Source organism: Polyergus mexicanus, unplaced genomic scaffold (assembly GCF_030449975.1).
Source record: "Polyergus mexicanus isolate NDT 795.1 unplaced genomic scaffold, iyPolMexi1.0 SCAF_4, whole genome shotgun sequence".
Lineage (NCBI taxonomy): Eukaryota > Metazoa > Arthropoda > Insecta > Hymenoptera > Formicidae > Polyergus > Polyergus mexicanus.
In genome coordinates this window covers 9,499,765-9,526,362 of record NW_027223324.1, presented here as the reverse complement: position 1 = coordinate 9,526,362, position 26,598 = coordinate 9,499,765, and the positions used below count along the sequence as shown (strand labels likewise).

Sequence of the window (26,598 nt, the reverse complement as noted above, 5' to 3'; positions counted from 1 at the left end):
CTGCATCATTAAGATGAATTTCGAAGAACGCCAATTTCATACAGTGAAAATGTGTTATCGGAGTTAAACAAATGGATAGGATATTTTTGGTTAGATTACGATTCAACAAACTTAAAAGTCTCGTATGATAATTACTTCGTCACGATATGAAAATACATAATTGTTTAATTAATTCACGTAAATGACATGCGCACGTGTATTCTTTTATGTAGAAACGTATGTGCGAGCAAAGATCGAAGTTGACGAAGAGCACGTTCCGCTCTGCGAATTGATTTCAAGATTTTCTGAATTTAGGGAATAGCTCTGCTATTCTTTTATTATGAAGAGACGTCAGAGGAGGCCGGTCTTGACACTCAATAGATCTCAAGGCAATTATCATGTCGACCACACGCAAAGTAAATATATCAATCTACATTTTAAATTATTAGATGTGCTAATCTGTTCTCTCTCACTGTTATTTATTCCTTTATTTTCATTATTCGTTATTTTACAAAAATTCATATATATATATATATATATATATATATATATATATATATATATATTGAAAGAAATTTAATACATATGTGTTATCTTGCTCTTGATTACATTATTATAAATTATATACAGATAGGTGCAAGCCAGTGAATAACATACAACCTATACAAAATGAGGCTAGCAATCCATTGGCCAATTTGTGCCAGTACAATTCTGATAGTGACACAGAAGATCCCAAGAAAGATACACAAAAATTAGACGATCAAGTCAACGATTTTTTTAAGGTATTTAATTGATGATATGCTCTGTATTACAGAAATTTAATTCATATTTCTTGTAGGAAATTCAACTTATTGTCCCAGAACAACCTATTCCAAACACTGTTAATGATCCAAGCTTAGCAACTAAGCCAGCTTCGCAGTCTGTGCATCATACGAATCTGCAAACACGTAAGAATTTTAAATAGAAATAACAGAAAAAAATTAAAAATATTTAAAATGTTTAGAACTATGTATACTTACTAGTGTGGCAAGAATGCTACGACGATTCTACTGGTTATCCTTATTATTGGCACATTGAGACTAATGAGGTAACATGGGACATGCCAGAGGAGTTACGTTTAATAAAAAAGCAATCTGAGATGGGATCTGGAGTTAAACATTCAATCCAGGGACCTCATTGGGTAGATTTTTCATCCATCGCATGTAATTGCCATTCTTTAAACTATAGATTTTACGTTTAGTGTTTAATAATAGAAAACATTGAGATGAACAATTATTACAGATCGACAGTCACAAGCTAATATACCGGAGGGCATGATACCACAAGAAGTGGTAGCAAGAAATCGCAACAGATTTATGCATAATGAATCTTCTAAAAAATGTAATGCGGAAAGCAAATCAGAAATTAAGAACGAGTCTCCTGCGAAGGATGATGATTCTGATGATGGGTATGGCAAATGAATAAAACTATTAATATTTAAACTAAAATTATATTTTTTTGATAAAAAATATATTTCTCTTTTTTATTTAGACGGATAGAGATGATAACATCTTTTGGTAGCGATGGAAGCGATTCGGAGGATGAAAATAATTCCTCAGACGAGAAAAAGACGTCGATAACTTTATCTGAATCAGGAAATTCAAGTTCTGTATCATATCTAAAAGCCGGTGAAATCGGACCTGCCTTCCATCCAATGAAAATGCAGTCTCCTATCAAAAATTTGTCTCATTTGTATAAATCTGACTCGACTAACATATCAAATTGTACGAATCAATTCGAACAATCCGAGAAATGTAAAATAGCTGAATCTAGTAGTAAGAATAGTATAGTTCAAGGAGAAAAACAGTTTTTCATAGGAAACAAGAATAGAAAAGATGTTAATACACAAAACGTAATTCCGAAGTTGGATTTTAAAGTGTCCTTAGTACCTGGTTATGGAGATGATTCAGATGGAGAAGAAGAAGTTAAACCTAAGCAGGAGATTAAACCTCTGTTTCCGATTGTGCAAGATGAGGAATATGTAGATGTGATAAATTCATCAAGAATTTATGGTGTTTCTGCAAAAAATTCTAGCAATATACAAACTAGTGATCAGTGTAATGACAACAATGGAGATAGTCAAGAAATGAAGAAAGATGATGAAAAAACGCAGGAAAAAGAATCGAAGTTGGACGAAGATAAATCTAAGACGAATATATTTTTTGAAGATATCCAGACATGTGGCAAAGCTTTCCAAAGGAAGAAACGAATAGCATTTGATGGTAATTATTTTCATCTTTTTATTACATCACAATATAATAAAAAGCTTTGCATTAATTTAAATTATATGACAAATTTTTGCAATATAGAAATAATATCTTTATGTTAATTAAATAATTTCTTTTATAATTTTAGTTCCATCAACGAAAGTTAAACAAAATAACGTTTATCATGACACTACAATTCAAAATGATAATAATAGTGATCTCGCAAGCAATGAAACTATTTCACGTAATACCGAAAACGACGATGCGGGAATTCATAATCAATCATGCACAGAAAGTCAAGAAGAATGCAATGAAACACATGAGGAGGCAGAACAATGTGTTAGTGTTAAGACCGAAGAAAAGCTCGATTCTAAAGATGAATCATGTGATTCGGAAGTACTTGTAGAAGATAAAACAGCACCCAACACAGTTGAAGAAAAAGATAATGATAAGAAAGAGATGAATGACTTGTCGCAGATTATAACAGAGAAATTAAAATTTCTTTCCGAAGGAAGAGAGAGCGTCTCCGCTGTTCAAACAATGCAAATTCAACTACAAGTGAATATTTTTTTCACGATTTTATATATATATATATATATATATATGAATATTATTATATTATATAGCTAAAATGTGTTTGTAATTAGTAATGTTTAAATATTAAAATTAATCATATAATCTACCATTATTATTTAGATAAATTTGGCACAATTATCAATATGAAACTTATTAATATAAATTATTCTGTTACAGACATTATCTACTGCATGGGCGGCAAATAGCTTAGAAGAAAGTTACTTTCAAAAGTGGCTGTCTAATACAAATCATGAATTGGAAAGATTAGAGCAAGATGCAGCACCAGCTGGTTGGCTATGTCAATGGGATAGGTACGGTATTCCATACACAATTTGCACTACTAATTTTCTATGTAAATATAGGTATTTCATACACACGACATTTATGTTCAATGGCTTTATATGTGTATCATTAATTTATGCAATGAAAAGATACACAAACACATATTTATTTATTTCTCCATACATACATGCAATATTGCTATGTACTATTACATTATTTCATCCATCATTGGAAATATTTATTCATTTTTAGCAAATTTATAAATGCAAATTAGTTAATTAACAAATCTAGGAGTAGGTACACTAATTCTAAAAAAGTATTCAGTAGCATTATATCTACAAAAATTTGTAGAGCATTAAATAAATTCCTAATATTTCAAGACTTAATGTATACTCGAATATGATATTTTCAAATTTGTTTCTTTGATACAACTCTTTCCACAAATCAAATCAAACTAATATTTAAATCATTAACTTATTAATTTGATAATATTTGTGATAAATAATTGATTATCGCGATTATACAGAATAATTACATATAGTGATTTTAATGTACACAGATATATTTAAAAAATTTTAGAACATTATATAATGCAATTGATACACTTTTATTATTTCATAAAGCTTAGTTTAAATGAAGGTGCAGAGTTCTGTAAGAATTATGATCTCCCTTGAAGTGTAATATATTTCTAGTGCTAAATCAAGTGATTATCTCTTATTTAGTCTTAAGAAGTTTTTGATCTTGTGATATTGTCAATGTGATAATTAATACGTGCTGAGTGATATATTGCAGTCTATTTAATGTAATTTGCTGCAAGCGATAATTCAATAACAAGAATGTTACCTGGATTAAAAACACATTTGTGCTATAATTATGAGATAAGTGAAGTCGAAGTAAATTTTATTCAAATGAAGACAAGAAGATACTACGAGAAAAGTGAAATAATAATTTTTTGGTTGAAGCAGGCCTTAGTTAATTATTTATGCTTAATATAATAACATATAAATGAAATGTAGCAAAAGAGAGAGAGAGAGAGAGAAAGAGAAAGCTTTGATGGATTAGCTTTGAAGAATGACTATAAAAGTAATTATAACAAAACTATTTGATCATCGGTTTCTACAGTGATATTATGATTTAAAACAAAAAAATTTAATTACATCTTATCAAAAAAGTGTCAAAAAAATTATTTTTAAAAATTTTATATTTATATATATATATATATATAAATTAATTTTATACTATTTATTGAAATGAAGAAATATTGTAAATTTTTATTAGGTTATACATTTATCTCTGCGCTGGATATATATTTCATTTTTTAATAAAATGTGGAAGATATAAAAAGAAAAAATATATTTTATTCTTATAAACATATGTTTCTAAGTGTACGCGAGAAATATTTTATCTGGCATTATAATTTCGTTCGTTTATCTATTCTGATAGAGACATGAACGATGATTAACAATGTAAGTATTATCCTATCTATCATTATATTTTATCAATATCTGGTAATCCTTGGGATTAATCACAAATAAACCAGATATTATATTGGGACTTATATATAATATTTTCATCATTATTTTCCCTGCACTTCAGTCACAAATACCTCTCTTTCCTTTCACTTTGCTGTAATCTCGCATTAATATTTCCCACAAAAGAGAATACATTCTGATAATTACATAATTATACATCTCCCATCTCTCCTGTAACGAAAGGCCTACATCGAGTAAAAACGAGACACAACATCGCAGGTAGGAGTGATTACTAGATTATGTTCTATTAATTTTTGCTTTCGTTTAAGAAACTGGTGACGGACGCGACCGAATGTTTCGCCACGGAAACATTATTTAAGCGTGCATTAAATGTAACATAGAAAATTACAACAGAAAATATGGTGCAAACGTCAGTAATGTTGTCTCATGTGTTCTCCCTTTTGGTCGGGGGATTTTTCAGGTCGCACAAGAGATATTACTACCACAATACATCCACTGGAACATCACAGTGGACTTATCCTGACACCGGTATTGCCGGTGGCACTGAGGAGATGGAATTGTGCACAACTCCGCCACCAGAATCGGAAGAGTTAACAGTGGCAGGTACATAGACATTACAATATGACATCAACAGAAAAACTATAAATTAAGCTATATCTACAATATAACTAATTTTTTATTGTTTTTACACTAGAATCACCTGGAACGAAAAGGACGAAGGAGAAGCAAGCTGAGGAGGTGGATGATAATAAGACAAATAACGAAAATGTAACGGAGAGACGTCCCACGGATCTGGAAGCACCACCTCCACCACAAATATCTAATCCGAGTCCACCGCCGCCACCAAGAATATTCGCGGAAGACCTGAAGAAGGACAAGAGGAAAAAGGAGAAACTCGACGATAAATCATCCTTGGACGCGAAGAGAAAACGTTTGGAGAAAGGTAATTGATTATTATAATATTATAATATAATTGGTAGAAAATTAAATAGCTATATTAGTAGTGATTGTGTGTGTGTATATAATATATAATATATCTTTATAATATTATATTATAAAGATAATTATTATAATCATAATTATTATAAATATTAGTAAAAAAAAACTTGTATTTTTTTTACAGACAATATAACAACTCTAAATACGGCGCAGATGGTAAATCCTGCATTAGAATCCTTGTCTTACGCACATCCACAGGCGGCCATGTCACCTCAAACTACGATACCTTCGAATCACGCGAACATGGAGCCTTTGCCACCGGGTGTGGACCTGCCGGAAACGTCCTATGAGACGGCTACCTTGAAAGGGATAATATATAACACAGCATCACAAAGTAATGCGATTTACGCGCCTTCGATTGGGGATCCAACAATACCTATTCTAAGTCACCATCAAACAGGTCTGCTTCAAGAGCCTTTTGTTCATTATCCAGCCTTTCATCAACATTTGCATAATGTAAGTGCATTTCTGCTATACCAACAAATTCCGTAATGAATGAAATTAATAAATGAATACCACATATATTTATTCTTTGATGCACAATTATACTTAATTAAAGTATATAAAAGATATTGAAGTATCAAGGAATGCGGTAGCACTCTCGCATGTACATATAAAGAACGTATAATAAATATAAAGAATTAACGTTTCCACAAAATAGATGTATTTTAGAATTTAGAATACATTTTTTATGGAAATTGTAATTTACATATCTATATTTGTTAGCAGACGATTGCAGTTGCGAACAAGCACGGCGGACAGAATGCAATTCAGTTTATGGTGGGATACACGCCGATTTACACGAATAATAAAATCATCGCCAAACCGCCAGTTAAGGCCTCGAAGGAATCTCTGGGATCCGCTCTTGATTCCTTTTATAACGACATCGCGCGCATCGAGAAAACGGAAACGGAACGAATAGTGCAGCAACAAGATCCCGTTGTCATTGTAACGGAACAGGCTCCTGTCCCAATCGAGGAAACTAAACCGGAAACGGAATCGGAAACGATGTCGAGTGATACAACGATAAAAGAACGGAAAAAGAAAAAGGTCTTTATTTACATATCGCGGTTCTTGTTATTTCTTTCGACACTTTATTTTCTTTTTTGATATAAAAACAGTATGAAGTATACAAAAGTTATTAAATTATAATTAACAAGTTTTAATTCTTTATTTTACGTTAAATTAAATACAGTAATATTTGGAACTAGGAATTATCTCTTTTAGTTTGTAATGAAATAAATCTCTTTACTGTTACTTTCTATTAATGTAATGAAATAAATCTCTTTACTGTTACTTTCTATTTTTTCTCAATTCAGAATTTTTTAAATATTTTTCGAGTTATAACATTTTCTTGTATTAATATGGCTAACAAACCGACATTAATATGTGTGTGGGCGCGCGCGTGGATTAATCGAAAATTGTATGTATTTATGTATTTTATGATTCTAGGCGAGAATCGGTATCAGCAAAAAGCACAAGGAGATGTCGACTATGGTGGCAAAGTGGCAAAGAGTACAAAAGAATCTAGAGGACGCTGTATAAATAATAGAGACCAAAATATAAAATAATTATAATTGTCGTACAAGAAATAATATGCTACATAGATTGTATTATTAGTATATATAATTGCAGATTTCACATTATGTACATATGCGTTGTTAAATACTTCTTTTATCTAAAATATTTTAAGCTTTTTTATGTATGAAATACATTATGCATGTATTTACGAAATTGTAAGAATCGTGTAACGATATCACTTGTATCGATTTAAAGGCAGTACTTAATTCGCGTAATTATCATGTATCTGTTTTACGATCAATCATCAAGTTTGCAATTAAATTACAAGACATATTCGACAAAAAATTACCTACATATAATTATAATTAAATATACATTATATATAAAATATTGTATAATCTAATCATATATAAACTTTACTTTTTTTAAAAAAAACAATGCAAATATAATTTTTCTGATTATTTTTTATTATTTTTTAAATTATTTTTCCTATATATAAACGGAGAGAAAGAGCGAAAATATTTATATTTATATATACATATAATTATATATACTTATTTCTATATTTATATATGGACAATATTTTTCCTGGTTATCTAATTACAATTTATTATAACAGTCATTAAGCCTTATACTTTCGATTTAAGCGAATCGTACCTAAGTATCGTGTCGTGGGAAGTGTAATTTTGAATATTAAAATTGCAATGTGTGTGGCATTGTCATGTTGACGAGAAATCACGATCATTCAATACAGGTTTAGAAGGATTAAAAAATATCAGCTACTGCGTAATCTCTTATCTAAAAGTAGATAATAAAATATATAACACATGCTTTTAAAGATAAAGTTAGAAACATTGACAACATTCTTGAAATTGTTACACAAGCTTTAATTCTAGTGGATAACTAAAAGATTAGATGATCATGGATAACGTGACAAATCTCGAGATATTTTGAACATTCTTTGATACATATATAAATTGCGCTAATATTATCGGTGCTTTCTTTACGCTCTATTCTTGTTCTAATTCTTTTGAATTGTATTCTCTTGTATTTCTTTTGAGTGGAAAAAATTTGCGAAATCATATTCTTAATAATAACGAATTTGGTTGGATTTATTAATGCGGTAGGATTTAATTATCTCTAAACATATATACATATTGTTTAAATTTTAATGCGAAATTTGTGTGTATAAGTGTGCGTATATGTGTGTGTCATATTAGAAAAATAATACATTCAATCACCTTCGTCGAGATAAAATTATCACCAAGTTCTTTAATAACGTTTTAAAAAAAGGTTTACAAATTATATTATCTTTTTTATTAAATATCTTTTTTTCGTGGTGTTATTCATTTTAAGAACTCTTCATATGCTAATGAATACATGATCCCTCTCATTGCGAATATCAGATGCACACGTGTGGAAAGTGCTTCATTAATAAATATTTATAAATATAGAACTGGTGTCTTTTTCGCTTTCGAGAAAAAGAGGGAAAAATGGCTTATACGCTTCAGAGATCTATATCTATTTTGAAGCTTAAATACGAAGGTACATGATGAAAATCTGCAAAGAAATTCTATTTTATTGATAATTCATAATGTAAGAAAAAAATTCATGTATATAATCAAATATAATAATATATATAATTACATATAGATATATTCCATTATATACATATATCGGGTGTCGAACGCAATCACTTTCGCTGTTACACTATATTTTGTACACACACACACAGTTATTTTTATTATTATACAAGAATATACACTAGCCTTTTATTACGTATTTATACGTATATCGGGTATCGAACGCGATCAAATGCAAATGTGATTTTTCCAGATCAAATTAGCTGTTTTGCCAATTCCTGCATCACCAATAATTTTTCTGTCGCTATGATAACATAGTATAAATATATCTCATAATTTTATTATTAAAAGATAAGCACTCTATAACTGACAATGAGTGATTCGTGAAAGAAGTTGAGTGATGTATTTTGAAAATGTAATGAGAATTTTTACTATTTAAAAAAGAAAATTCAATTGCAAACTTTTAAGTCAATCATATTTCTTCAATTAGAAATCTAAAATAACGGCGTGAAACTAGATAATATTGGAAGTAATATCTTAATACTTAGACAGTCGTTGTCACGTGAGTTCGTTTTCGTTCTTTGATTATTGACTAGCGTCACAACTTGCTCACTCGTGTTCAATCTCGTGCACTCTCTTATCATTTATAACATATTTATCTTATATTTACTTAGGTGTGTCTTATCACAGTATATTCATTGGGATTATTTGATATGTATATCTTTGTATAATATCTAAATAAAAAACACATTAGCTTCTGTAGATACGTCGTAAGCGATCTTATGAAAGATGCAAATATGTCGGCGAAAGTGTTTTTGTTCGAGAGATTGTAGCTGATTAAAGTGTTACAATTTTACGAATAGATTGCATTGCATAAAAGTTGCATAATATATTTAAAAAATTTGACAAAAATCAATATAAAGTATATCCGTAACATATATTGCGGCATATTTATACAGATGTAATAAACTTTTGCACGGTTAAAACATTATCTTTTTTTGTCAACACATATCGTTGATGCCATACCGTGACTTTTAATATATCTTTCTTTAATTAAATATCCACAAATATTACGCATACAAAGCACGTTCAATAAGATTGTACAAAAACAGCAGATCGATTCCGACAATATTTGTAGTAAAAGCGATCATACATATATATATGTCGTTCGATTTAAGAAAATTCTTTGACGATTCATTTGGATCCTATCTATTCGTAATAACGATCGCATCAAAAGACAACTATGTTGTTGCCGATTTTCCTTTTTGCGCTTCTGGCATCCACGAACGCGGTAATAATCGATAGCTTATTAAAAATACCGAAAATTCTGCTGGATCCCTTAGATCTGATACCAGCACTCCCAGATCTAGGCACTATTACATCCGGACCTGAGGATGCGCAACTTACGACCGTGAGTGTTATCGATTTTTTCATCCGTCACAAATTTGTATTAAATAAATTTTTAAAAAATTTTGTGCAAAAATGTGTGACTTACAGTAATTGAAACTTCTAATGACTCTGTATAATTCCTCTTTTTTGCTCGTTAATAAAAATACTGATATTTTATTATTTTTTCTTCATCGATTTGATGAGAAAAGAAATATGTTGCGCGATTGACTCTATATAAATTTAAAATTTTTTCTTTTTTATTTACTTAGATTTTATTGATCATATTAGCGGGACTTGTATATTAATAAGATCAGTTTAATGTCAAAAACATTTGATCTGATAACGATTCTCTCATCTCCTATTGCTAATCTGTCAGTTATACGATTTGAATTAGAAAGCTATTATTTTATCGTGCAGATGGACCTGATAAAGAAGTACGGTTACAATGGCGAACAGCATACAGTGACTACTTCTGATGGTTATATTTTAGAATTACATCGAATAACAGGACGAGCTAATTCCAGCGATTCACAAAAGCAGAAACCTGTTGCATTTGTGATGCATGGCCTTTTGGCAAGTTCATCGATTTGGGTCCTTGCCAAGCCCGAGAAAAGTTTAGGTAAAAAAGAACACTCTATAAAATATTAAAATATCTGAGACTCTCTGATCGTGCGCAAATCATAAGTTGACAAAACTTATTTCCATATTTTAAATAATTATCTAAATATTACATTATTTATAAAATATGCTGTTAAAATATTTCAATCTCTTCGATTAATCGCAGACAATTCTTGCATTCCGACTGCGGATTCGTTTTTATATTCTTTTCAAAATAAATTTTAAAAAATTGACTTGACAAAATTTTTATTAACTTTTTGCTCCATCAATTCTAATCCGTCTTCATTATTATTACAATATATTTTTAATGTCTTTGATGTTTTAGGATTTATTCTTTCCGATGAGGGATATGACGTGTGGCTTGGTAACGCGCGTGGCACCTTATATTCCCGTGAACATTCGAATTCGTCTATCAATAAGAAAAATTATTGGGATTTCAGGTGAGAACTGATTGTAAATATATGTAAATAGAGCAAACACTGTTGAAAAAAAATGTGAAACTATTACATTATTGGTACATTTGAAGGTAAATTCTAAATTGATGCACGCGAGATAATGTAAAAGTTTCAACACGAAAAAAATATTAATATTTTTACACGTATGTTACCTACTGTATTAGCGTCAGATAAGGAAAGTTCAAGTTTAAAAACGAGACAAATGATGTTTATTGTTCATTTTGTTAATCCAAATCTAAACGAATAATTGTGATTTATTATACAAGTCTCTGATAACGTCACAGTGACATAATTGTAAGAAATATTCATCGTAATTATTACATTATAATATTAAATAATTCTAGATAAATTTCAGATGATCATGAATAAAACGCGGTAAATCGTGATACTTCAAAGATCCTTTTTAGAGTGTCCTAAAACTGCGCGGACGTCCTTTTTGCTACAGATTCTTTGGTCGATGATGAAATTAATTTCTCCCAAATGATAGTTTTCCAGTTAATGATTGGATGTAAGAATCAAGAGAGGAAATAAGTGATACAATTTATTTTATTATCCGCGTTTATTATACGCTGGTAATATCTATTTTTTTATTTTGTGATTCATTTTAAAGTCTCTTCATTGTTAGTGCTAATGAGTACGTAATCAATATTTCGTTACAAATAACAAATGCACGCGTGTTTTATTAACAAATACATAGAAAGTCGATAATTTATCTCGAAATCTATATCTATATCTATAAAAAACACTGTCTTATTGGTAATTTGTGTGTTATCTTGTAAAAAAATGATTTAATCGCTTAATTTCAATCGATCATTTTCCTTCCATCTGATTACGGCTTAAGACACACGATGAATGGATTATGTCAAAATTAATATCTCCAGCTTCATCAATAAAACAATGAAAAAAAATGTATAAAAGTTAATAAGAATCTATACGCATAGTATAACGGAATATTTATGGATGCAATAAATTTTATCGATAATAATATTATTCGATCTTTAATATCTTTTCTTGATCAAATATTTATGAAATATTTGTATTATCAGAATATAAAATATTTCAACAAACCAGAATTTTTTTTTTCTTAAAATTTCTCGACAGTTCTTAATCGTGAATATTCTTGTATATTAAAATTTACTGAAAAGAAAAATATATATAATATATATATATATATTTTTTTTTTTCTTATCATTATAAATTGTGTTACTACAATTATTTATGATACGCGAATGATATTGCATGTACTTTTATAATTAATACGCGAACATCAAGGAATAATTTATGCGTACTCCTCTTGCAGCTGGCACGAAATTGGTATATATGATCTCCCAGCAATAATAGACTACATCCTGGAGACCACCGGTCAAGAAAAACTATTTTACTTGGGGCACAGCCAAGGTACCACAAGTTTTTTCGTGATGGCGACGGAGGTGCCCGAGTACCAGGACAAGATTAAGGCGATGTTTGCCATGGCCCCGATCGGTTATTGTGGCAGGATGGAAAGTCCTTTCATGCAATTGATGTCACAGTTCTCTAATACCATCGACGTATATACAATTTCGATTTAGATGAAAAAATCAATTATCAATGTTCAATATTTCTTTCTTACGGATTAAACGCGTCGTTGCAGATGATGTGGTCTTTGATCGGTATGCACGAATTTAACCCCACCAACGACTTCATAAAAAAAATTCAACAAATAATGTGCGCGGAAAAAGCTCTCTCGCAACCAATATGCTCGAATATAATGTTCCTAATTGCTGGATTTAATCCTGATCAGCTCGATATGGTATATGATACAGTTTTTTTACATCAATATTAATTTGCAATTTCAAGTACGATAAGAATTCGCAAACTAATATGCTGGTTCTCTCTCTTTTTTTTTTCTCACATAGTGATGTACTCTATACTAATTAGTATACTATTAGTTATCAAATAATACTCTATAATATTGTTTTTTTGTAACATTGATTTTAAGAATAAATTAAATTGTATAAGTTTTTTAATGTATTGTTGATTTTTTAATGAAATATTTATTTTTAATATTATTGATTAATAATATTATTCATATCGTTAACTGTATATATTTATCGTCATTTTTACAGAGTCTTTTACCGGTAATCTTAGGACAGCTTCCTGCTAGTGTATCCACAAAGCAAATTACTCACTATGGACAACTCGTACAATCTGGTAAGCATACACGCTTGTATAAGCACAGATAGCAAAATATACATTATTTTCAAATCTCTATAACATTTTTTAAAATACATAATAATAACAGCACGTTTATCGCTAGGTTTACTTATTTTGCCGGGAAAATTTCAACAATTTGATAACGGATTATTGCAGAATAAAAAATTATACAATTCACGTACTCCACCAATATATGATGTAAAAAAGATCAAAGTACCAGTCTCATTCTTTTATAGTAAAAATGACTGGTTAGCAAACGTCAAGGTTTGTAATTGTTTTATACGCAATGGTTTATTGTTTTGAGCATTCTGTCTTTTAATATTTGTCAAGACATTTATTTTTACAAGAGAAATATAGATGTATTTATGAGCAGAGAAAAACTGGCACACAAAATATTAATATATAATACATTTATATATATATTTCATATAAACTCTCGTATATTATATTCTCTAACACAATAAATATCCTAAAAATATTTAAGATGCTCGAGTTATATAAACTATCATTCATAATATTTTAATTGCTCGAATGTTCGCATTCTCTATACTTACATCATGATTCTCCCGCAGGATGTGGAAAAACTGTATAGCGAGTTGGGCAATCCTCATAGTCTATTCCTAGTGCAAGATAAAAAATTCAACCATCTGGATTATATGTGGGCCATCGACGCGAAGCCACTTGTATATGACCCGATAATAAGTTTAATGGAGAAGTTCAAATAAAATAAAGTACCAGCGTTCGTTCTTTCTATTTCTGTAATTAATCCATGAAATTTAATCGGGGTCTTTTACCTTTCTCGTTGGCGGAGCTATTTTATATCTTGGAATTAATTCGATTCAATTATTGACTCTAGTTAACAATTTCTTGTCAATTCTCATAGAATTAATTGTGTTGCATGTGTTTATCTTTCTCGTGTCATCGTGTCATGAGATATTTTATCTACTCGAAATTTATTGATATGAAATATTATATCTATTTAAAATTTATTGACTGTATCTTCATTACATCGCATTTATCTTGATAAATATTACCCGCATTCTCTTAGCTTATCATCTTATTTATCCTTCCTCGCAAAGTTTTTTCTCCTGTATTGTTTTTTTCCTGTACAAGTTATTTTGCTTATAATATATATTAATAATAAACAAAGAATAAATTTTTTTGATTCATAAAAATTAAGATCCTTTTATTATAAGTGATTTATAATAAAAGATCGATCAATAATTTAACCCTCAGCACTCCACAAATTTTTACATATAAGACATTTATAGTTTACTTTGCATATTACTTCACAAATTTATTTGAAAATATTTGACGTACGTATACATCTCATATTTATTTATATTTATTAAAAAAATATAATAAAAAAATAAAATAATAAAAAGTAATATATAAGAAATAAAATATAAATTACCTTGCTTTTCATGATCGATTTTTTATTTTACTTTATGTCACTGATTGTGAAGCATCCTTACCATTTATTGAACAAATCTTCTTGTCTAAAAAAAAAAAAAAAAAAAAAAAAAAACTACATAAACATGTAGTAAAGCTTTAATGTAGTAAATTAATCGCTTTCATACAAGTTATAAATATAAAAAATAAACAATGAAATGTAGAATTATAAACAACATAAGAATATATAATAGAAGATATAGTTAATATTAGAGAATAAGAGATATATGATGCTTTCTCTTTCTCTCTCTCTCTCTCTCTTTCTTTCCCCCCTCTCTCTTTCTCTCTCTTATTTATTTGTACAATGTTTGTATTGCAGTAATCTTTATTTGACATAGGCTATCGTGATACAGATAACAGTATAACTTAAAAAGGACAGCCACACTATGCTGGCTTTATATATAATGGAAAGAAACTTATTACACATTGTATAATACCAACATCGTATAATAAAGGAATCGTGAACTCTGATAATTGCAATACAAACTTTGTCTGTTTTTCGAGGTAATTTTATTAAATTTTATTTTTATTGACCCCAATTGGTGAATCGATAATACAAAACGAAATGTCAAATCTCTCATAACTAATCAAGCTAGCATGCGCTTAAAGTTAAAATCAATGATTTATACTAAATGTAATAACAAAAATGGTCAAGGATTACAAGATTTGACTACCTATTTTCTAATGTACATACTTTTTAAATGATAATCAATTTTAATTGATCTTTTTTTTTTGTTTTTTTTTTTCAGAGTAATCTCGTCCAAAAAAAAAAAAATCACACAAACAGATAAATCCGCAATGCGATTATGCATCTGCATACAAATGATACGTATATAAAATACCATATTATTTCGTAGGAACAAACAAACCGGTGCACCGGTGCGATTCGCGAGTGCGATAAGTTCCACAAATCTCTGATATCTCAATTACAATACGTTAATCGCATTATCAAACCAAAAATTATGATAGATTATGACGATGGCATTTGATATAAGATCATATAAAGCAGCAAACAAACTGACGATATATTCAGTGGCGTCTTTATACATATGTAATATATAACACCACGCCCAAAATCGTACAATTTATTTCGATCCCAACAATCCACGCGACTGCAATCTCATCAAACGACAACGATGCTACTGCCAATCTCTCTCTTCTCGATTCTAGCGTTTGTTAGAACGATGCCGAGTCTTCCAATGTTTGATGAAACGGATATCTCGTCGATAGATCACCGGATATCGGCAACAATCAATAAATTCGTAGATCCGCAATCTCTCCTGGTCGTACACCCAGACGCGGATCTTACCACTGTAAGTACATCTTTCAATTTTGTGCGTCAAAAGTAAATTCGAAAGAAAGAAAAGTCTGTGTGCGTGAATAGTACAGAGATAGATATAATTTTTATCGCGCTTGAAACTATTTCTTAAGTGATTTATATTTATTTTATCATTAAGGATGTATATGTATCACGTAATGAAGCATTGGCAAAAAAGCGAAAAAATTTCGTAAATTTTATCGTTTCTTTAAAAATATTAGTCTCAAATAGTCGCTACATAGTACAATCTTTTTATCTAGTTCTCAAGAATCCCTTAATTGTACGATTTAAATTAAGAAATTATCATTTTATTAATTAGCTGGAATTAGTGAACAAATACGGCTACAATGGTCAGCTACACAAAGTAATCACATCTGACGGTTATATTTTGGAATTACATCGGTTAACAGGACGAGCAAATTCGAGTAATTCGGAAGTGCCAAAACCTGTTGCGTTTGTTATGCACGGCCTTTTGTGTAGTTCGGCAAGTTGGGTCGTTGCTGGGCCCGAGAAAGGTTTAGGTAAAGATATTATACTTTGATGGTAAAATATTAAATTATTTTTTTTAAATTAAATAGTTTAATATCTCTGTCTCTGAATCATGTGTAAATCATAAGTTGACAATTATATTTTAATTTATAAAGAGTTCCAAAATTAATAAATATTTTTATTCTATTATTTGCATTCTGATTTTTGTTGCTTTCATTAATTATTTGTTTTCTGTTATGTTGTAATTATCTTTGATCCTTTAGCATACATTTTGTCGGATGCGGGATATGACGTGTGGCTTGGTAATGCGCGTGGTTCCTTGTATTCGCGTAAACATGTGTCTTTGTCTGTCGTTGACAAAGAGTATTGGGATTTTAGGTGAGAACATATATGTATAAATAGAGAAAAACATGATATTATTGATAGTGGTAAAACATTTCAAGATAAAACTAAAATCGAGATCCTATAGAAAGAGGGTAAAAATATCGATACAAGGGTTGTCATATAGGGTTATTGCAACATCTTTTATCTTATTTTTAGACATACGCTGTTAGCTAATTTTACTTGTCTCATGTTAAAATAACTTTGTTGTGTAATTTAAGATTGTGTCTTTATTATTGTAGCCTTTTTATACGTACACCAAGACAAGAAATAGAGAACGCTTTCTTCTTGTTGAAAGTTGTTCAATTTGAAGATGTTACAATTTGGCGAAAAATTATCGCAGAGAGCAATTTTTAAATTTTATTTCAAAACTTTAAATAACGAAATCTTTACTTATCACATGTTTCTTCGATTATTCCATACAATGTCAAAAATATACGTACGTCATGATTAAATATAACATCAGAATAAATCATTAAAACTTTGTTCGAGCGCAAATAAAACATTGCGTAAACACAAATTGCATGTGATATGTAAAATTTGATATAAATCATAGTGCATCAGAATATTTATACAAGTGCGAAAAAAAAAAGTATCCTATATTCTTTCTTTGCCGACATTTATCGATCACATAAACATAAAATATTATAATTTCTTGATAATGTTATCTGACGCATTTGATGCATATCCTTTTTTTATATTTTTATTAAATATTGGCTAAATATATATTTAAAACATTGAAAATAACATTAATTATATACATACAATACTTAGATTTCAAATTAAATTTTCTTTTAGATTTAACTAATGATTACTTGAATATTCTTAAGTACTCTCATAACTACAATAAATCTATTAGATTATTTATTCTATTCAAATACTGCTCTAATATCGAGAATATTAGCGAATAATTTATAAAAATCATATCTTTTTTGTACATTACAGCTGGCACGAAATCGGTACGCGCGATCTCCCTGCAATAATAGATTATATCCTGGAGACCACCGGTCAAGAAAAGCTATTTTATTTGGGTCATAGCCAAGGTACCACAACCTTCTTTGTAATGGCGATAGAAGTGCCCGAGTACCAGAACAAGATCCAGGCGATGTTTGCTATGGCTCCTGTCGCTTATTGCGGCAGAATAACGAGTGCTGTTATGCAGCTCCTTGCAAGGTTCAAGGACTCCATTGACGTAAGTGATTCTAATCTCAATAGAAAAATTACGTCGTAATAAAACTTCGAAGATTTCACGGATTAAATGTTTCGTTATAGATGGTGTTGAAATTTTTCGGTCTATATGAATTCATTCCTAGCGACGAAGGGATGAGAGAATTCCAAAAATTAATATGCGCGGAAGACGCCATCACGCAACCCTTCTGCTCGAATCTGCTCTTCCTAATCGCTGGATATAACAAGGACCAGTTTAATAAGGTATATATCTCATTTGTGTATGTCTTTATTTCTTTTAATTATATTTTGAAGTTCGTAGATGATTATCTGCTAAATAATATGATCTTTTTATCATAACACTCTTGTACTATTGTATGACATAGAAGCGTAATTTCAAGAATTAAGAATTAATAATTGAACTTAAATATGTATATAATTTTTTTTTGATAATAACATCAATTATTATTGAGATTCGACAAATATACTTATATTAATACCATTTCTGCAGACTCTTTTACCGATAGTCTTGGGACATATTCCCGCTGGTGCATCAACGAAACAAATAATGCATTATGCGCAACTTGTTAAAAGTGGTAAGTGTTTATACGTATTAATGTGCTCGTATGCTTAAAACGAAAAAAAAATAAATAGAGCAATATATGTCTATCGTATTCAAATTTTATAAACACTTTTCAAAATTTTATAAAATGTAATATAAAACAATAGTACATTTCTGTTATCATTTATTAAATCAGGACAGTTTAGACAATACGATTACGGATGGCTCAATAATAAAAGGAAATACGGTTCATTTAGTCCACCGATTTATGATCTAAAAAAAATACAAGTACCAGTCTCATTGCATTACAGCAGCAACGATTGGTTGGCGAACATCAAGGTTCGTATCATTTTTTTACGTATTGGTTTATTTCGAGTATCTTTAACATTTGTCTCAAGATATTTATTCCTTTATGAAGAAAACAGAATATATAAGCTTATATATGACTCTATATAGATTGAAAGAAAAAGAAGAAAAATGAAACATAACGGAAAAACTCTCTTATACATTTTGACAAGATCATGTTATAATTTTGAAGAAAATAAAATCTTTTGTAATATTTAAGATACTCGAGATAAACTGAACTACCATATGTGATGTGATTTTAATTGCACAAATAATTGCATTCACATTGCGCTTTTTCCATAGGACGTGAATAAATTATACACAGAACTTGGCAATCCTTACGGTAAACTCAGAGTTCCACATGATAAATTCAACCACTTGGATTATATGTGGGCTAACGATGTAAAGAGCCTTCTGTATGACAAGATACTAAGCCTAATGACACATTTCCGAAAATAAACATCCAATTGTTTATAGTAAAACTTTGCAAAAATTAATGTACAATTTTTTTGAGGGAAGGAGAGGAGAGATCACGTAATAACATCCCTCGATATTATTCCTTGTTTATATGCGTATTGGATCAGCGGCAAGGAAATGGATCGACACTCAATCATTATTACAGATCAAGTTTGCGATTACCGGATAAACTCCTCTCTGCCCCGAGCCAGGTTCTTTTCTATTCGCCCTAACAGCATAAAATATTTTATGAAAAAAAAAAATGATAATGTTTGCGAGAAATTAATAATTATTTTTTTAGTTGCGTGTCATTTTTTACTTGCCCGATCCCAAAAAAATTTAATCGGTAATATAATTAAAATTTCACTTTCAATCGAATCTAAGTTCAACCATGGCAAACTATATATATATATATATATAAGCAATATTTCAATGCTGCAATATTATCTATTTCTCTAATTATTCCAAATTTCAGTTATCAAGAATAATATGATAATATAAATAAATATAAAATATTTTCTGAAGAAAAATGTAAAAAAATATTTTTGTAGCTTTTTAATTCGTGTCTTTATAAGATTGAAAAGCATATATCTATAATTATATACTAATAGTATATAATTGTTAAAAATCACATTATTTATCAATAAGTTGATCTAAAATAGATATTAATAAATATAATATTATCGATCTTAATTTCAATAAAATGAAGAAAGCACATATATATTGTACAGAAAAATAATTCTAATAATTCGAAAAATTATTAGGAGGTTGTAAAAGAAGATAAACATCGCTTTTACATATACAAGAATATACATATATAAATACAAACATGTGCGTGATATTGCAAAAGCACCGATATATTGGTAGTTAGGGACGGAAATGTGAGATATAGGTGAACTTAACAAAGTTACACAAATTATTCCGGGCACCACAGGTAGTCATCTAGTCGGTCATTCTATATTGTGAGTCGCAAGGTTGAATTTTATCGAGAGAACGCATTATTGATGTTCTCGCAACATTATGTGCGTAGGTGTTCATGTGTGCGTAGGATAGGAAGCTGTTCGTGTGCGCGCGAATGTGTGTCCGCGATTACAATTCGTTTTCCCCTCTCTATTATTTTTAGCTTCATAATTTTCGAGAAAATTCGATCTCGTGGTATTCAATATCGCATTCTTTATAGGACAATTTCGCTTTCCGTTCTACCTAAACTACCTGTACATTTTGCGCCTCGCAGAAAAGGAAAGTACATCGTTTCGTTGTGTGGAACTGATTTTTATTGTTAAGCACAATAATATCCATCTGCTTTTACCGCATCTTCTGCATGCAGACTCGATCGCGAAAGTATATCTCGAGATCGGCGATGGTGGAAAATACAGAGCGATTCCCACGTCGAGAAGTTCGACTCTCCAAAAAATACGTACATTGTCATACTGGTGACACATTTAGTTTTTTACTTATTAGATCGTATCTTCGAGATAATACGAAAAATATTTCAATTTCAGATACTTTGCAATGTTTTGAAATGTTGACAAGCGAGTATGACAACCGCTGCCTTAACAGCGTAACAGGTTCTTCAGCAGGTTCATTTAGAACATCTATTAACAATATACTTCTTGAACCAATCTCATGTAGCAAGTACGGCGAAAGCATAACGTACATTATATAACACCGTAAAAGTACAACTCACATCCTGTGTTACTATTTATATATGCAATATTTATGCATCTCAATAAAACTGCTGGAATATATGTACAATATAAATAAATTAAAAAGAACATAATAACATGTCAATCAACTCAGATATTTTCAGATATTCTCGGTAACAAGTCGATTTTCAGTATTTGATTCTTTTTTTTTTATATCCGTCGTGGTTTTACTTTTGAACACTTTCTGCTACACATATTTGCTGCTTATAAAAGTGGCATTGTGTGAATATCTCTATTAAAAAAAAAAAAAAAGAATTATGCATGGTGTAATAGTATTTTTGTTATTATTTAATAGTCAGTCTAAAATTTGAACAATGTAGCAACGTTTACGATAATCAAATACTGCATGAAAAATTGTTTGAAGATTGCACTATATATAAATAGTATATTATATGTATAATCTATATTTATTATATATATATATATATATATATATATAAGTACCATAATATGGAGTGTTGAATATTACATAAAAGATAGAATTTAATATGAGCAGAAGGTGATATCTTTTTTCTCTGAAAACGAATGTTATACCCCAAGTTATACATCGTCTCGAGATAAATTTTCTTTTTTTACCTTATTTGAATTGTAATCTGTGCACAATATAAAAATTATGAAGGTAGAGCAATGAACGAGTCAGATATTGTTATTTAATAGCATGTTAGTTTTATATCGATCGAAATAAAGTTGTTATTAATAAGAGTACGTGTACGATAATGATATCGTACATCGGGAGACAGATTGAGCTCTTTTTTTTTTCTTTTGCATTCAATCATGTTAACAGTTCTTAGTCTAATCAAAAATGTCAGTCGCTGTAGAAAATACAAAATCAAATTACGTAGTACACAAGAGGCTATGATTTCCGATTAATATAAAATAACAATTGCAGAGACAATCAATCTCGTTCGGGCTTACATTCATTATTGGCGATTAGCTACAGATACCATGTACTTCCAGTTTTACGTAGAATATAAAGCAGGGCACACTTCGTGTGTGAACCCGTCTAACGCGAAGTATATGTAGTGCACTTAGAGTGTTATTTGAACACTATATATTAAACAATTACGCTAAAATTTGCTAATTTAAAATCGCCAGTATTGAACTCAACCGTATTTTGCATATTCACCTAATAATATAAAACAAGAACACAACAAACTTGTTGGCATACAAAATACATTTTAACATGTAAGGTTGTATGTCACTTCTTTCTTTTTTTTTCCCCAGTTTATCTCCCTACCCTTCGGTATTTCTCTAGAATTTGTTTCGCATAACGACGAACAATATATCAAGTTGGAAACGTTAATATTTCTCTTTTGCTTATCGGGCACATGCGTTGCTTTTTAAAATAAATTTTTTAATGTATACATAATGCATAATGACGTTCCTTTTACACATGGTGGTGATTTTAAATGTGTATATTTTACGTAGTGAGTAAGGGAGGGAGGGAAGAAGGAAAAAGGAAGGATGGAGTTTAGGAGAATAGAGAAACGAGCTTATCCGCTCTTAAAGAGGAGAATGGCTACCTGACCAAGATAGAAATAGATAAAATGTCTTGTTTCGTGCGTCACGTAACTACCGAAATTACGTCCTACAATGCAATGCCACGTCGGATTATACTTCTTATCAAACTCTTTCTTGATAAACGCTGCAATGTCCTGAAAAAAGATTGAAAGATATTAATGGTCAAATCAATAATGATATTGATTTAACAATCTCATCATGTACAACTTGAGAATTTACATATAATGATACATATATATAAAACGTCTCTTTCTTGCAGAGTATAAAATCAATTTTTAACAATTTCAAGATAATTAAACTGAAGTATTAGACTCTTAAATAAAAATCTTTCAAGTTTTATTAAACTATTAAAATAAATAAATCCTATGTTCTACATATAATAAGTTATTCCAAATACCAATTGATATTTCTTGATTTTCTTAATTTCCTTTAAATTATAAATTTTTAACATATAAGTACGATATTTTTTTATACCTTTTATTGAGATGTAGCTTATACCAATAAGAATTGTTGCCAAGTGCAAAGACTTCAATGAGTCTTTTGAAAAAAATTTTGTGACATAATTAAATTATCGTCCATAAAATATAATTAATATTAAAAAATTTTAAACTTTTTAAATATGAAATATAAAAATTGATCTTATTATTAAAGATTTCCATTATGTATCTATAGAAAATATATCTATATCAAATATTTCTATATATACTTTTCGATCACGTTCTCAATATTCTGTTCCATGCAAAATATGTGCTTGCAGAATATTCAGAGTGCATTATCTCAATTCAACCGTATACATCAAATAAAACTACGAGAAATGCATACCTTTTCTATGTTATATTTTTCGAGAGCTTGGGTAGCGCAGTCAACAGCATCTTGCTGCATCTCCTCTGACATATCAGCATTCTTGATTACTGCCTTTCGGTCCGACATTTTGTCTGTGCTAGAACATAGAGATAAAATATGATCATTATTATCGTTCGTTGAAATACGCTTTTAATATTATGCAAGTACACTTTTAATATCTTGTAAATGTTATGTAAGAAATATTTTTCAATATACTTTTATCTATAATAAAAGTAACACAATTAACAAATTTATTATGTAGATATATAATACATACGTCAAGGAAATATATTACAAATGAACATTTTGAAAGTGGTGCAAACTGTAAGAGAAATATAAATTCAAATAAATTGTCAACACACATAGAACGTGGGGGTCCATCACTTTCACCTATATTTCCACCACTTTCAAAATAAGTGATTTATTTATAAGTGACATTATCCGCGTTTTGAACACGGAGTTAAATGTCACCCGCGAATTAACGGCCGTTTGGCATTCTCCACGCGCGTACGTTATCGAGAAATCGAGAGGAAAAAACCTGGACCGAGGGAAGCGCACGACTCTGATAGTAGCGTATACGTTCGACGCCGGCATGACAATACGGCAGTAAATTAAGTGCGGGTAACGCTCGCTTCAAGACAAAGAGAGAAAAAGAAGGAGAGCATCCACAGAGAAAGAGAGAGAGAGAGAGACAGACAGACAGAGAAAGGCAGAATTCTCCATCGCTCGCGCAAATATCAGTGCGATGCACAGAGGACGAGAGAAGGAGAGAAGGATAACTAGAGAAAGAGAATGAGATAGAGATAGATATAGATAGAACAAGAAAAAGAAAAGAGGAAAGGTAAGAACGAGAGGGGTGGGGGGATGGGGGGAAGAGAGAATGGAAAAGGACAGCGCGAGCGAACAGTTAAAGAGGGAGGGACGAAAGGCGCGGGAGGATGGTGTGTTTTGTCGATATGAGACAATAAAGAAATAGCAATTTGGCCGGCATGCGAGGTGCACGGATAGCGAAAGTGGGTCGTCGTGACGTCGAAGCGCCAACGACGACGAGCAACGTCTCGCCAATGATCCCTCTCTCCCCCGACAGGAGGAACTTGAAGCTATATAATTTAATTTTTTTTTATTATTATTATTATTTTTTTTTTTTTTTTTTTCGTAAGAGAACGCGCGCGGACCGGACCGATCCGGTGGCTGCTCTGTACGCTGCCGAGAGGGAAAAGGGGGGGAGGGGGGGGGCGGGGAAGGGGATATAAATACAAATATATGTATATCTCTGTTACAACGTATCGCCGATGCGGCCGGGGGACGACGCTCCCCCACGGGTTCGTCCTCTCTACCTTTTCTCGTTGACACCGTCTCCAGCGGATAACACAATACAACGGGCTCGCCCTCCTCTCCGATCCGTATGAGTGACTCGGCCGTACGCGAGTCCGGCCGTTTATTTAGCGCGCGCGTTTGCGATACGCGACGGAATGCGTGCGGCGAGGAATAGACGCGACGGAGACACCGTTTTCGACGACAAACGGACGACGATCTTCGTTTCCTGTCGCTATTGCCGCTTCACGCTGCCGCTGCTTCGCACACTCGGGAAATTTTGGGCTCGCTGACTCCGGGGGCCAAGAGAGAGAAACGATAACTCCGCGAATCGGGCTCGAGACTGAGAGTGCGGCCAGTCGCCGCGCGATGCCGGCCTGCGATTGGACGGCCGGTAGGGTCTTCTATCAGGAGCCTCTATCGGCCCGGCGTTCACCGCGCGAGATGACGCGCGAAAAAACAAACGCGGAATCTGTGCGCGAAGAAATTCGACCCGATTCACTCGAGAGATTCTTGCCGATGATGAAAGAGATTCTTGAATCTCTTTTTACACGATGCCTCTCTTTTCTTAACCTTATTGGATATACTTTCCTTTTAGCCGCACGATTTATACCTTGTCCTATATCTCTCTTTAAAGTCCACATCCAGAGACATCATTATCTCACACACATCTCCAATATGAAAATTCAAAAACTAGAAGAGATAAAAGCCAAAAAGGACAGACCTATTCTGTATCCGCGTTGATTATTAACGCTGTGATTAAAGAACAAGGATAAACAGATAAAAATAAATATAATAGATTAAGCTACGATTTTAAAATAATTCCAAGAAAGATGTAGAATTTTTTAGAAGTAACAAGTTCAGCATAAAAACAAAACGAAAAAATTATCGACATGTGATATTACTTTATATTCAAGTTTTATATTATAATAAAAAATAATATTTGTTACAAGATAAGAAAAGATAATAAGAAGAATGTTTTATTAAGAAACATTGAAGAAGATTATTTAAATTAGCAAGAGAAAGAATATGGACTGCGTAACTTTTTTCGAATTTACATATGTTACTATATTTTCCCGGTTTTTTTCTATTTTTTGTCTCATTATTTTTCATTGTTTTCAAGAGACAAGAGAGAGAGAGAGAGAGCATATTTTTGCATTATTTTAAGCATAGCGATTGCAAGTCATGTGTTTCATTATTTGATATTATTTGATACCCGCAATGTCTAATTTTAAATGCAAGCAATTAACATTCGAAATAAAGATATTAAAGTAGAAATATCAAAGTTAAAAAAATTATATCTCTCCCATTCTGTCATGTGTACTTCATTATCGGTCCTATTAAAATTTATTTTTATAGATTTCAATAAAAAAAAAAAAAATGTAAAGCTTTTTTTATTCTTTGTTTGCAAAATTTGCATGTTATCGATATGAATTTCTGCATAATTGTACCTTAACTTTGGATAGCGCAATATTTTGTTGTGAAAATAACAGATACGAGCTTATTGTCAATTACAGCGCTGCTTTTTGCCAGCAAAATTTGTAAGGTCCATTGTTGTATGATTGTCTATCGATTAGATAGTCGACGTATTTTTTTGCAAGCGTCGATCGCTTTTTTTCGCCTCATTAATTATTAAAGATCTATTTAAATGTAGATTGTAGTCATTAAAAAAAAATTGCCCATACAAAATACCTTATTATCAAATATAAT

The 26,598-nt window shown here is 30.8% G+C and overlaps 4 protein-coding genes across 9 annotated transcripts; 3 read left to right on the top strand and 1 right to left on the bottom strand.

The window, feature by feature from the left end:
- Window positions 1–23: 23 nt before the first annotated feature.
- On the top strand, window positions 24–7,441 carry LOC138932379 (formin-binding protein 4). Of its 3 annotated transcripts, none has more exons than XM_070294139.1 (14): window positions 24–89; window positions 213–395; window positions 610–761; window positions 818–926; window positions 1,002–1,181; window positions 1,261–1,426; window positions 1,510–2,240; window positions 2,374–2,783; window positions 2,979–3,112; window positions 5,037–5,179; window positions 5,271–5,519; window positions 5,700–6,031; window positions 6,302–6,625; window positions 7,028–7,441. In XM_070294139.1, exons 2-14 carry the CDS (start codon window positions 320–322, stop codon window positions 7,118–7,120), a joined length of 3,099 nt encoding a protein of 1,032 aa, XP_070150240.1. In that variant the 5' UTR covers window positions 24–89; window positions 213–319; the 3' UTR covers window positions 7,121–7,441. The 3 variants fall into 3 exon arrangements, with proteins under 3 accessions (XP_070150240.1, XP_070150243.1, XP_070150241.1); XM_070294140.1 differs by lacking the exon at window positions 24–89 and adding an exon at window positions 104–122; XM_070294142.1 differs by having other exon boundaries at window positions 31–395; window positions 6,305–6,625.
- Window positions 7,442–9,917: 2,476 nt separating this feature from the next.
- On the top strand, window positions 9,918–14,114 carry LOC138932273 (lipase 3-like). The gene is made up of 8 exons (XM_070293943.1): window positions 9,918–10,090; window positions 10,486–10,687; window positions 11,012–11,126; window positions 12,442–12,688; window positions 12,772–12,930; window positions 13,247–13,331; window positions 13,438–13,598; window positions 13,907–14,114. Exons 1-8 carry the CDS (start codon window positions 9,923–9,925, stop codon window positions 14,057–14,059), a joined length of 1,290 nt encoding a protein of 429 aa, XP_070150044.1. The 5' UTR covers window positions 9,918–9,922; the 3' UTR covers window positions 14,060–14,114.
- A 1,120-nt stretch (window positions 14,115–15,234) lies between these two features.
- Window positions 15,235–19,709, top strand: LOC138932272 (lipase 3-like). 3 transcript variants are annotated; one of them, XM_070293941.1, is made up of 9 exons: window positions 15,235–15,290; window positions 15,957–16,099; window positions 16,424–16,625; window positions 16,857–16,971; window positions 17,920–18,166; window positions 18,247–18,405; window positions 18,653–18,737; window positions 18,900–19,042; window positions 19,352–19,709. In XM_070293941.1, exons 2-9 carry the CDS (start codon window positions 15,971–15,973, stop codon window positions 19,505–19,507), a joined length of 1,236 nt encoding a protein of 411 aa, XP_070150042.1. In that variant the 5' UTR covers window positions 15,235–15,290; window positions 15,957–15,970; the 3' UTR covers window positions 19,508–19,709. The 3 variants fall into 3 exon arrangements, with proteins under 3 accessions (XP_070150042.1, XP_070150041.1, XP_070150043.1); XM_070293940.1 differs by lacking the exon at window positions 15,235–15,290 and having other exon boundaries at window positions 15,629–16,099; XM_070293942.1 differs by lacking the exon at window positions 15,235–15,290 and having other exon boundaries at window positions 15,629–16,099; window positions 18,653–18,741; window positions 18,871–19,042.
- LOC138932274 (dynein light chain 2, cytoplasmic) lies at window positions 18,947–25,250 on the bottom strand. Of its 2 annotated transcripts, none has more exons than XM_070293945.1 (3): window positions 24,912–25,250; window positions 23,554–23,666; window positions 18,947–22,865 (listed from the first exon to the last, which is right to left on the bottom strand). In XM_070293945.1, exons 2-3 carry the CDS (start codon window positions 23,659–23,661, stop codon window positions 22,704–22,706), a joined length of 270 nt encoding a protein of 89 aa, XP_070150046.1. In that variant the 5' UTR covers window positions 23,662–23,666; window positions 24,912–25,250; the 3' UTR covers window positions 18,947–22,703. The 2 variants fall into 2 exon arrangements, with proteins under 2 accessions (XP_070150046.1, XP_070150045.1); XM_070293944.1 differs by having other exon boundaries at window positions 23,554–23,671; window positions 24,912–25,247.
- Window positions 25,251–26,598: the final 1,348 nt, after the last annotated feature.